The sequence below is a fragment of the Balaenoptera acutorostrata genome, chromosome 9, assembly GCF_949987535.1.
Source record: "Balaenoptera acutorostrata chromosome 9, mBalAcu1.1, whole genome shotgun sequence".
Classification (NCBI taxonomy): Eukaryota; Metazoa; Chordata; class Mammalia; order Artiodactyla; family Balaenopteridae; genus Balaenoptera; species Balaenoptera acutorostrata.
Genome location: NC_080072.1, coordinates 16,332,601 through 16,344,674, shown reverse-complemented (window position 1 = coordinate 16,344,674; position 12,074 = coordinate 16,332,601). Strand labels below are relative to the sequence as shown.

Below are 12,074 nucleotides of genomic sequence, written 5' to 3'. Positions count from 1 at the left end.
CCCTGGAAAGCGCACGCAGGCTCCCAGAGTGATGGGCACGCCGAGTTCACGAGTTCTGTCTCAACCATAGTTTATAACTGTCTAAGCCGAGGCTGATAGGCAGAGACAGCTCAGTCGCATTGCTGGGGTGGAAACCATTTCTGAGGCCGCTCTTTGCCAGCCTGAGGACTGCCAGCAACTCCACCGAGAGGGCAGAGGGCGGGGCGGGGCTCCGTGGAGGCCATGTGAAAGAGAACCGGATGACCGTCTGTCACCAGCCAAATGGAGATGCCAGGAGCCCTGCCAGGGCCCTCCATCACTGTCACAGGGATGAGGGGCTGCAGAGGCGGGGAACATACCTCTCAGACCAAGGACCAGCTCGTGGAAGCGGAGGGGGATGGGATGGGCATCGTGGCCAGGGGCAGCCTGCCCGGGATACAGGTGTCCCTCTGTCACTCTCTTTTCTGGTTAGGGAGCTCTGCTTCCCAACCTCTGTCCAAGGTCACCCCACACAGCTGACTACAGCAAGGCTGCCCCTGACCTGCTGGAACCAGAGCCCCAGGGTTCAGAAGAGCCACTGCCAGGCCAGCCCTGAACTGTGCTCTTCAGCAGAGAGAGAGAAGGGGTAGCGTGGTGCTGTGAATGGAGCTGGATTAAGAGGACAGGATTTGGTCTCCAATTTTTGAGCTGCACACCTTTGGAAGGGAAAGTTATTCTCCTTCTCTGGCTTGTTTCCTCCCCTGTGGAAATGGGGGCTAAACAGAAAAGAGACCGTGGGACAGGTGTCGGGTTCTGATGCCAAGCAAGCCTCTATGAGACCAGAGACCATGGGCTTGAACCTGGCGAGACCTCCCCCCTGCCCCCCGCCCCTGTGGCTAAGGAGTGAACAATGCACGCCTTGTGCTGGCTGCTCTGTTTAAGCCAGGGGATCTCCTTGGGTTTGGACATTGAAAAAAACAAAACAAAGCCTTTGGCAGGTCTAGGAGATGTTTCATGTCTGCATCCTGGACGGATCATCTCACTCTCCATCCTAAGCTCTCCCTGAAAGCAGTCCTCAGACCAAGAAGTTTGGAGAAACCTCGGGACCTCTATGGGGCAGCTGCTGTCAGCGCTGAAAAGTCAGGGAAGATATATGACTGGGGTCTTCCTGGGATGAGGATAAAGTGACAGAAACCTTCTGACCGGAAGAGACAGGATCCAGGAGAGAGACAACCCTGTTGGCTCCAAAGATGGGTTGTTGGTGTGTTTATTATGAAAAATGTCTGGCTTATGGCAGTTAAGTTCCTCAGTCTTTCAGAATCAGTACGTTGCGTCAGTTGTGTGACAGATGGAAGGGCGCCTCGGCAAGTGGTCACCTGTCGCCTTCCCACCCGCCCTCGGGGCTCACGAGCCTGCCCCCTTCTCTCTGCAGTTCTTCCTGTTCATCCTGACCATCTTCTTGGCGGAGCTCTCGGCGGCCATCTTGGCCTTCATCTTCAGGGAAAACGTACGTACTGGGCCCCGTGTGCTCCGGCCCCATTCATGGCCAGCCCCTCCCTCCCCAGAGGGTCTCACAGAGTCAGTGCCCTCTCATCCAGTAGTTCCAGTCCAAATCACAACCCACCGGCCCAGCAAGGCCCCACAGCCCAAAGAGAGACCCCCGTGAGCCTCTCCCTGCAAGGGCTTTTCCAGAAGGTCAGAGTCAGAGGGCCCTTAAGGGTCTCTGCTCTTCCCAAGCATCTGGTGCAACCCCACACCTGGTTCTAGAATCTTCCATTCCACACCTTGCCCAGCTGTGGCCCAGCAGTAGTCATCTGACAGTCTGAGGATAGTCAAAGAGGCTGTCCCCCCAGCACAGAATTTGTGCCGTGCAGGAGGACAGGGCACAGCCTTCTTGGGTAAGGCCCCGGCAAGTACGAAATTTGGGCAACTTGCCCCCATAGACGATCTTATCACAGAGGCTCCAACCACCCGGGTCCCCGCCCTTCCCTGCAGCAGGGAGCAGGGTCATACCTCTCACACGGTGGCTTCTTCAGGGCCTGGGACGCAGTGCATCCACTTGGCTCTGTCTGAGGAACAGCTCAGGGCGGGGGTGGGGGGGGCGGTGGCATGAGGGGCGAGCGCCCCCCTGTGGACCAGCCCTCCCTCCGGGAGGAGCTGCAGGGCCGGTGGAGGTTCCCAGGTGGCCCTGGCCTCAGGCTTGCCGAGGCCCATGTGGGTAGACTGCGTTTTCACGTCGGGGATCTGACGATGCAGGGAGGCCACAGGTCCTGGGGTTGGAGGCGAGGGCCTGCCCCAGGTTAGCTGCCTAGGAGGAGGATCACTGGCACCAGGACCCTGAGACCTTCCCCCTCCCTCCCTCCCCCTCCCTCCCCCTCCCTCCCCCGGAGCAGATCGCTGGAGAGGCCAGGGAGGGGAGCGGTGTCAAGCTGCTGTAGATCTCAGCCTGCCCCCTCCCTTTGCCTCCAGCTCACCCGCGAATTCTTCACCAAGGAGCTCACCAAGCACTACCAGGGCAACAACGACACGGACGTCTTCTCTGCCACCTGGAACTCCGTCATGATCACGGTGAGTGGACCCAGGGATGCTGTGCGCATTCCGAGCCCTGATGCCCGGTGCAGCCAGTGTCTGGCCTCCAGAGCCCGCCTTGTTCACGTGTCTGCAGAGACATCGGTGATCAATCAGGCACTGCTCCACCCAGCCCAGACCGGGCCTCGGAACCCTCATTCGCACAGCATGCTGGCAGCCATTGCCCATCCATCAGAGTCCAGACTCAGGAGGAAGCCTGTTTGCTCCCCCTGTCTTGAGTCCTCAAGCAATCATAACGGTCATCGATGATAGTAATCATAGCAACTATTTATTGAGTGCTAAGTGCCGGTGAGGTAGGAATGGTTACCACCACCCTCACTTTACAGATGAGGACGCTGGAGGCTCAGAGAAGCTGAGTGACTTTCCCACGGTTGCACAGGAGGAGCTGGTGCAGCCAACCCACACCTGGGTCTTGACTCCGTCCCAGCCCGCCGCTTCACAGTGGCCTTTGAAGTGGCTGTGTGTCTCTGCACCCTCATACCTGGGTCCAGCTCCCATCCCCCCTGCTCTTTGCTCTCCTCCTAGTTTGGTTGCTGCGGGGTCAACGGGCCTGAAGACTTTAAGTTTGCATCAGTTTTCCGACTCCTGGCTTTGGACAGTGGCGAGGTGCCGGAGGCCTGCTGCCGGAGAGAACCCCAGAGTCGGGACGGGGTCCTGCTGAGCAGGGAGGAATGCCTCCTGGGAAGGGACCTGTTCCTGAACAAGCAGGTACCAGGCCCTGCTCCCCCAGGCAGGGGAAGCCTGTCCATCGGGGCTTGGGTGGCCAGAGCTGGGTGGGTGACAGTGTGGGCCCTGAAGGTCTGAAGGCACTCAGGGAATCCCATGGAAATGTTGGCTGTGATATGGGACTCCTGAATGGGGGCTGAGGAAGACTCCATGCATGCTCCTGAGATCCAAGCAAAAGGGGGAAGGATGAGAATGTCAGACAGTCCGTCAATGGCTGTGAGCGTTCAGAGCCCTGATGCCCGGTGCAGCCAGTGTCTGACCTCCAGAGCCCGCCTTGTTCACGTGTCTTCACAGACATCAATAATCAATCAGGCACTGACTGAGGAGTGGGCCTTTTGGCTGGGGTTCAGTGGTGACTAGGAGTTTTCCAGTGTTCCAGGTAGAACACTCCCTGAGCTTCTGCTAATGCAGGTGTCAGGAGCCAGAAACAGAATTACACAGTGGGGGCCCCTCCTCAGCTGTGCATTTTATTTGGAGGGAAGCTCACCTTTGCCATGTGGGAGCACCTCCAGATCCCACGGGAGCAAGGTTTCCCTGACCTGAGTCGCCAGGGTCTGGGAAGCTCCTAGACTTCTTGGCTTCTTTTACAACCCAAGGACTTCATCTCAGTCTCAGAAGAAGCCCTTTCCCTTCCTGTGTGTGCCACCTCTGGGGGCTGCAAGGGCCCCTGCTATGCCCCCTCTGTGAGGCAGACAGTGCCCTTGACCTTGATCCCCCTTCCCACTGACCAGCCCCCATACACCTCAGGGGTGTGTGTGAGACCAGGCTAGGCAGAGCAGTGGGGGGAGAATGAGGGTGACCTGAGCCCCACAGCCCTCACTTGATTCAGCCTTTGATGAGGCTCTCATGGCAGAGTGCCAGGTGCAGGGGACACAGCAGGGGACAGCAGACAAGACCCCTGCTCCTGCGGGGCTTACAGTCTGGTTAGAGGAAGCAGACGATAAGCAAGCAGCCAACACATAGCAAGTCATAATTTCACACGAAATAATAATTTTACTATAAAGAAAATAAAACTAGATGATGGGCTAGAAGGGACTGGGGTGGGATGGGGGCGAGGCTCAAGTCAGGCCTCTTAGAGTCCCAGGGGGTGGGTGGGGGTGGGAGCTGGGCTGCGGCCTGACCCTGACTGTCTGATGAGACTCTTTCCAGCCTCAGCTTTGCCTCATGAACTCAGCACCCTCATCCCCTGCACCTGTTCATGTCATGTCCAAGGACTCATCAGGCCCCAAGGCCACATTCCTCTACCCCTTATGGTCCTGCCTCCCTGCACTGGGGGATAGAGACCTAAATAAAGAAACAAAGGTCCTGGAATCAGGCTGCTATGAGCTGGGGGCAGGGGCAGCGCCCCAGGAGTTAGGTCTCAGCCGTGAGGAGAGGCTGCAGGGCGTGGGGGGATGTTTCAGGCTGTGACGTCAGGCAGACCTGGGCTGTTAGCAGCTGTGTCACCTTGGCCAAGACACACTCTCCGGACCTCAGATTCCCGGCACAGTGGCAGAGACTGCTGGCTGCCCCCATGCTCGGTTCATGCTTCCTCCTTGGAAAGAGGAGGTTTAGAGACCCCACGACCACCAGGTAAAGCCCCCCTTTCCAGCCTCCCTTGCAGCTAAGCCATATGACCCAGTTCTAGCTGAAGGGAGGTGAGCAGAGGTGATTTGTGCAATGGAGTCGTGTCCTTAAGAGGAAGCACTGTGCCTGCCCCTCCTTCTCCCCCCCCAACCCCTGGCTGGTGGTGACAGCCATCTCGGTGACAGCCATGGTGACAGCCGTCTCAAACCTTGCAGAGGAGGGTGGTCCCCTAGAAAGTCAGAGCATCAGGGCGCCTGGGCCACTGACAACTCCATGGAGCAGAGCAGCCAGCACAGCTTGGGGGTTGATAAAGACAAACAAACTTCTACCATTAGGACTGCCTGCTGCCCACAGCCAAGCTTCTATCCTAAGGCCCCTTGTGAATTGTTCAGGGAGGCTTCCCATGGGCCCTGTTCTTTTAGGGCTTCATCCTGACAGGCTTCCCGTTTCTGGATTCATCCGCCATTATGATGCCTCCTTCCATCTCCTGGGTGTGGCTTTGAAATTGAAGTTCATCAGAGAGGTCCCTGTGCGGCTACATTAGTTCTTTACGATGACTCTTCCCCTGTTTCTCATGAGGATTACCAGAGATTGACTTCTGGGATTCCTTTTCTGAGACACTAGCATCCCTCCTGAGCATTCTTCCCTTTTAAAAGCCTCTGCTGAGGGACTATTTCTATTTGATTTTTCTCCAAAGCCCACTTCCCTGAAGCCCAGGATGCATTTCTGAATTTGCCTCACATCCTCATCACAGTTTTGAGTCAGTGAACAACATGTTTGATTCCAAGTAACTGAAAATCTAAACTAAAAGGGTTGAAGCAAATGGCAAGAATTCTGGAAGACAGTGGCTTCTCATATTTATCAGTGGCTCCGTCATGTCAATCAAGGCCTAGTCTCTGTGATCCTTGTGGCCTTTCTTTGTGCTTAGTACTTCATGGTGGCAAAATGGCTGCCATGGCTCCAGACATCCCACCCATGTTGAAGACAGGAAGAAGGTGGCACCAGCTTCTTTCCCAGAAACCCCCATCAGACTTCTGCTTCGGTCTCACTGGCCAGGACTCAGTCATATGGCTGTCAAGAGCTAAGGCAGAGTGCACTCATCAATGGGTGTAGAGTTAGTCCACCAGCCCTGTTTAATCACTGAGTGCCAATGAAGAGAAATAAGGAAATCCCCAAAGGTGATCCATGATGAATAACCGGACTCCTCCATTGGTATGAGTTGAATCCACCATGGCAGCTTCTCCTGCTCATTCCTCAGCCTTCCCTGGGTCAAGATAGTCACCCAGGCAAGTCAAGAATGTATTCCCCTGCTGGAAAAAAAATATCAGGGAGTGTACCAGGAGATGGTGATCTTGCTAGACCTTGACTCCAGGCCAGTATGGTGACCACCAAGAGGAAAGCATCCATTTTTCCCACTTGTCAGGGTGGTCTTACGTGTTCTCTCCCCACAGCATCGCTGTTTCTCTGCTTTATCCTCAGTGCTCCCCACCCGCTTCCTGGTGGGTTGTGACTATGGGTGCTGCTGTGTCTCTCCTAGACATAAAGTACTACACTCTCATCCTCCTGATGAGGGAAAAACACTCCAGCCAGAGAGTGAGAGCAGCCTGTTCAAAGGCCCTGGGGTAGGAGGGAGCATGGTGTGTTCCAGGGACCAAGAGAAGACCAGTATGGCTGGAGCACAGTGAATAAGGCAAGACTAGCTCAAAGCGAGGGTATCAGCAGGACCAGACCATGCAGTGCTGACGGGCCCATGGCAAAAACGCTAGAAAAGCAAAGAAGCCCATGTCGAGTTCTACGTGGGGTTGTGGCCAAGTTGGCCCTCTGGCTGCTCAGTGGCCAGGGGTTAGAGGTGGACCTGAGTGAACAGGATGGATTTTTACACTGGTCCCAGTGAGAAACAATGATGGGTTAGACCAGGATAGTGGCAGTGGAGACGCAGAGAGGTGTACGGATCTGAGAAATGAATCAGGAGGTAAAATGGTAGTAGGCCGACTTTGGGGAAGGCAGGATGAGGCGGTGATGAGGGTGAGTCCATAGGTCCTGGTTTGGGGGGAAGATCTCAGATCTGGTCTGAGGCAAGCTGAGTGCGAGGTGCCTTTGGGACCTCCAAGCAGTGGTAGCCAGTGGACAGTTGGACTTAGAGGGCTTGGGGGAAGGTCCACGCTGGACGTATAAACGTGGGTGGCCTTTGTGCTGGCACCTCTGGCCTAGCTGCCCTCTGTCAGATTAGGTTGGGGGGTGGGGCGACTGGTCGGGAGCCAGGGGTGGGGGGATGTTCTCTCTCTGCAGAGACGGAGGATGGGTGCTGGCAACAGCGGCACAGCTAGGGGACTCGCAGTCTGTGGTGGCAGCCTGGGGAGAGATGGTCCCCTGCAGCGTCTCGCTGGGCAAGGTCAGGATAAGGGGTGGGCATCCATCCTGAGGGTGAGGAAGAGGTGATACCCCGGGCTGTAGGCAGCTCCGGGCCCTGAGCCAGGGACCCCGCCTGGGTGAGCGAGAACCGAGGCTTCCTGGTGCAGCTCCTGGGAGCTTGGACTTCGCTCAGTGTAAATACGCTTCCCTGCCTCCTTGGGTGCGACCTTGAGCAAGTAGTCAGCGGCTCCCTCCCTCCTTTCCTCCTCCCCGAGGGGCCGGAATGGGGACTAAGTCATAACAAGCACACGAGGTCACAGCAGAGTTCTGGCCAGGGCAGACGCTCGCTAAGTGTTGGCGGCATCTTCCGTTCACCCCCTGCCCTCCCTGCTCCCTCCGAGGGCGTCTCAGTACCAGGGCCTCCATCAGCCAACTGGTCTGCTCGATTCAGCCCAGGGACCCAAAGGGTCTTTGGTGCCACAGCCCAACAGAGGGCAGATGAGCAGTTAAGACCCCAGGTACCTCATCCACAGCAGATGAGGGGCACAGGGACGTCTTCCCTCTGGGGACAACTCCCACCCACCGGCCCGGGTGAGGCACATAAAATCAACTTCAAGTTCAGGAAGGGATTTACTGCTCCTCCTGCCCCTTGTAGTATAGGGGTGTGTGTGTGTGTGTGTCTTGTTCACGGATCCCCAGGGCGTGTGTGTGTGTGTGTCTCGTGCACAGATCCCCAGGGCGTGTGTGTGTGTGTGTGTGTGTGTGTCTCGTGCACGGATCCCCAGGGCGTGTGTGTGTGTGTGTGTGTGTCGTGCACGGATCCCCAGGGCGTGTGTGTGTGTGTGTGTGTGTGTGTCTCGTGCACAGATCCCCAGGGCGTGTGTGTGTGTGTGTGTATGTGTGTGTCTTGTGCATGGATCCCCAGGGCATATGTATGTGTGTGTATGTGTGTGTGTGTGTGTGTGTCTCGTGCACAGATCCCCAGGGCGTGTGTGTGTGTGTATGTGTGTGTCTTGTGCATGGATCCCCAGGGCATGTGTATGTGTGTGTATGTGTGTGTGTGTGTGTGTGTGTGTGTGTGTCGTGCACGGATCCCCAGGGCGTGTGTGTGTGTGTGTGTGTGTGTCTGTCTCGTGCACGGATCCCCAGGGCGTGCGTGTGTGTGTGTGTGTGTGTCTCGTGCACAGATCCCCAGGGCGTGTGTGTGTGTGTGTGTGTGTGTGTGTGTGTCTTGTGCATGGATCCCCAGGGCATGTGTATGTGTGTGTATGTGTGTGTGTGTATGTGTGTCTCGTGCACGGATCCCCAGGGCGTGTGTGTGTGTGTGTGTATGTGTGTCTCGTGCACGGATCCCCAGGGTGTGTGTGTGTGTGTGTGTGTGTCTCGTGCACGGATCCCCAGGGCCATAGAGTGTAAACCCACACACCCAACTCTGCACTCAGACATTCCCACCACCCAGGGGCACAGAGAGAGAGAGCATGGTCCTAACGGGACCGAGGGCTGGCTCCCTGCCAACACTGTTCAACGTGCTTTGTCTGGAGCACCTCATTTTATCCTCACACAATCCTATGAAGTAGTTAGCCTACATAGCCCCAGTTTCTGGATGGGGCAAGTGAGGCCTAGAAAAAGTAAGTACAGGCCCACCTCAGAGATACTGTGGGTTCCATTCCAGACCACCGTGATAAAGAGAGGGACACGAATGTTTTGGTTTCCCAGTGCCTATAAAAGTTATGTTTACACTACACTTTATTAAGTGTGCAATAGCCTTATGTCTAAAAAGACAGCGTGCATACCATAATTTAAAAATGCTTTATTGATAAAAAAAAATGCTAACCATCTCCTGAGCCATCAGCGAGAGGTAGTAGTAACGTCAAAGATCACTGATCACAGATTCCTGTAACACATCTAATAATAATGAAAAAGTTTGAAATACTGCGAGAATTACCAAAGTGTGACACAGAGACACGAAGTGAGCAAACGCTGTTGGAAAAATGGCACCAACAGACGTGCTTAACGCAGGGTTGCCACAAGCCTTCAATTTCTAGAAAAACACGATATCCATGAAATGCAATAAAACGAGGTATGCCTGTCAGTTCGCCCAGTAAGCAAATGGCTGGTGTAACCACCACTTCTCCCCGGGTTATTGGTGCTTCTTGTCTGGAAGGCCCCCAAACTGCACGACAAAGCCAGTGTCGGGGTAGAGGGGTGGTGTGGAGCAGTGGGTGCTGTTGTGGGCTCTGGGAGGCAGGTGGCAGCCAGAGGGGATGACGGGGGGCCAGAAGCATCCCTCCCAGGCTCTTCCCTGTCTCCCTTCCCTTCCCTCCAGAGCATGCCAGCTTTCTGCTGCCATTGCTCTGCGTGTTGGGGTTCTGATGCTTTAAAAAGAGCTAACCAGACCAAGGGGGTTGGCAGTTTGAGTTCTGCCCTGACACGGGTCTGCAGGCAGATCCAGGATGGCCCTGGCCTGGCCAGGCGGATGGGGCTTCCCTGCCAGCTCTGAAGTTGCCTCCAGCCACTCTGGGTTCCTGACCAGCTGGCCTGTGGGAGGGTGCCCTTAGGGCTCCGATCACACAGCCCTTAGCTGGGCTCCCAGTGGCACTGCTGAGACAAGGCCCGAGTTCAGCTAAGACCTTCTTTCCTTGTTGTCCTTGCCGGGACTGTGGTGTCTCAAAGCCCGGCCATGGCAAAGGCATTAGACATCACCTGGGGCATCTGCTCACGACGTAGGGGGTGAGGCCTTGGCATCTGCATTGTTAACCACCGCCCAGATGATTCTGACACACCATCAGCCCCAAGAGCACTGTGGATCCAGGTCATCGTGCTGGAGGGGTCTGTTTATCTGGGTACATCCTATTTGCTGCTGAGTGCTCAAAGGGGGGCCTGTGGGAGCCTTCCCTGCCCAGCCTCCAGCAGGAGGGTCTCATGCCATCCGCCTGGCCACTCTGCCCAGATCACGCCCTGCTGTCCACCTGCCTGGGCTCAGCCTCATGGTGCGTCATTTCCACTTCCGGCCAATGAGGCGGGGCTTCTGGGTGATTGACAATGGGCGTGAACACCCAAGAATCACCTAAGAATCACCCAAGAATCTTAACAGAGCTCAGGAACAGCCAGAGTCACCCAACAGGGACCAGGCATGATCCTCACCCCCACCCGGGGGCTCTTCCCTTTGCAGTTCCTCTGGCTGGGCCCAAAGAATATGCAGGTTCTCATAATAGAAAGAAAATTTTCCCCCTTTAAAAATACATTTCATTCAAGGCAACTACCATGCATCAGTCTCTGGTCAGCATGGTGCTGGGGGAAGGAGCATGGACATGAAGACGACCAAGACGTGAGGCACCCAGGGTCGGATGGGGCTGAGGTCACGTGCTGGCAGCTTCTGGCTTTGCTCGCATGCTATCCCTCTCTTTCTCTTTCTCTCTTACTGGGTCCATCTCTATCTCAGTCTGTACATCCTGAGGATTGCTTGAGGAAGCAGTAATAGCACAGGAATTCAATCCATTTAGAAGGGGCCCTGTGAGAGCTGGGCTGGTCCTGGAAGGCTGCCTGGAGGAGGTGAGGTATGTGCTCGGTCTTGAAGAACGGGCTGTGTTTCCTTAGGGCAGAGGCTGCAAACCAAAATCCAGCTGCCAGGCTGGTAATGGGAAGGAGTAAAGAGGGTGGGTGTGGGACAATAGGGGATGGTGGTTCCCCAGGGAGCACCTGTCCCCAGGTACTGCCACGTAGAAATGATGGCTTACCTCGCTGGATCTTCTGATTTTATGAGATAAGCAAGAAGTCCAGATATTTACTGGAAATTTCCCAATATTCCAATCAAAAAAGAAGAAAGGGTCTGTGGCTGATTCGGCAGCAGTCAGGCTGGCAGTTTTCAGCCCCGCCTGAAGGGCTGGAGGGCCAGGAGGGTCTTTGGTGTATTGCTGCTGAGTGGCTGAGCTTATGGGCCTCCTGCCTCCCCCGCTCCTCCCCACCAAACTGTCCCAGCAGCGGTGTGACAGGGTAGGCCTGCTGCTGCCTGAGCTTTGGGGCCACGTGCCAGTTCCCAGGCTTCACACCCCAGTCCTGAGGCTGGCCCTTGACCTCTGTCCCTCCTTCCTGGCTATGGCTTTACCTCTGGTCCTTCCTTCCCAGGGCTGTTACACGGTGATCCTCAACGCCTTCGAAACTTACGTCTACCTGGCCGGAGCCCTCGCCATAGGGGTGCTGGCCATCGAGGTAAGTAAAGGCCCCCGCTTCTGTGGTTCCTCAGAAGCAAGGCAGACCCCTTCACAGGGTCTCAGGCAGATCCCCCATGGCCTGCACCCCCAGCGGGCCTCCGTCTCCAGGTCCTTAACCCAGGACCCAGTGGGTCCCCACTGCAGGGACGATGCGCAGGTAAGCCCAGCCGTGTCTGTCTGCTGCCTGCGAGTCATCCTGGGACTCTGGACACATCTGAGCAAGTCTGCGGGCAGTGGGGATGGACAGGCCCTGAGAGTCACTGCCCTCACCCCTACCCACGGTCCAGAGTGAACTCTGACTGGAGGATCAACGCAGCTGATTTGAGGGAGGGGCTACAGCCTGTGCTTCTAGATCAGGCCCATTCTCTGTGGGGTGTTCAGGGCCTGCGGGGCCTTGTGAACCTCACAAGCGCGCGTTGAGCCCCAGAGGTGAAGACAGAAGGGCCCTGAGCCCCCTCAAACGGAAGGCAGCCGCGGACTCTTGAAGCCACCACTAGGTGGCGCTTTGGCCAAAGGGCGGAGCTGCCCCCTTCCCTTCCTTCTACCACCCTCTCCCGGATCTCAAACCCGCCTCCCTGGGAGGTTGGACAGAGGGTTTTGCCCAGGCCCGCCCATCTCAAGAAAGGGGCCGTCAGTCTTCGGCCAGCCAGGAAATGAAATCAGGCCGCCCTA

General features: G+C 56.3%; 1 protein-coding gene across 3 annotated transcripts in view; it reads left to right on the top strand.

Annotated features, from left to right (window-relative positions):
* Nucleotides 1-12,074, top strand: part of TSPAN18 (tetraspanin 18) — a 184,414-nt gene that overhangs the window by 167,822 nt on the left and 4,518 nt on the right. For all 3 annotated transcript variants that reach the window (XM_007181112.3, XM_028166239.2, XM_057552798.1), the window contains 4 exons: nt 1,391-1,465; nt 2,428-2,526; nt 3,073-3,255; nt 11,317-11,400. In XM_007181112.3, the coding sequence (XP_007181174.1) occupies nt 1,391-1,465; nt 2,428-2,526; nt 3,073-3,255; nt 11,317-11,400 (441 nt within the window). The remainder of the gene's footprint in view (nt 1-1,390; nt 1,466-2,427; nt 2,527-3,072; nt 3,256-11,316; nt 11,401-12,074) is intronic.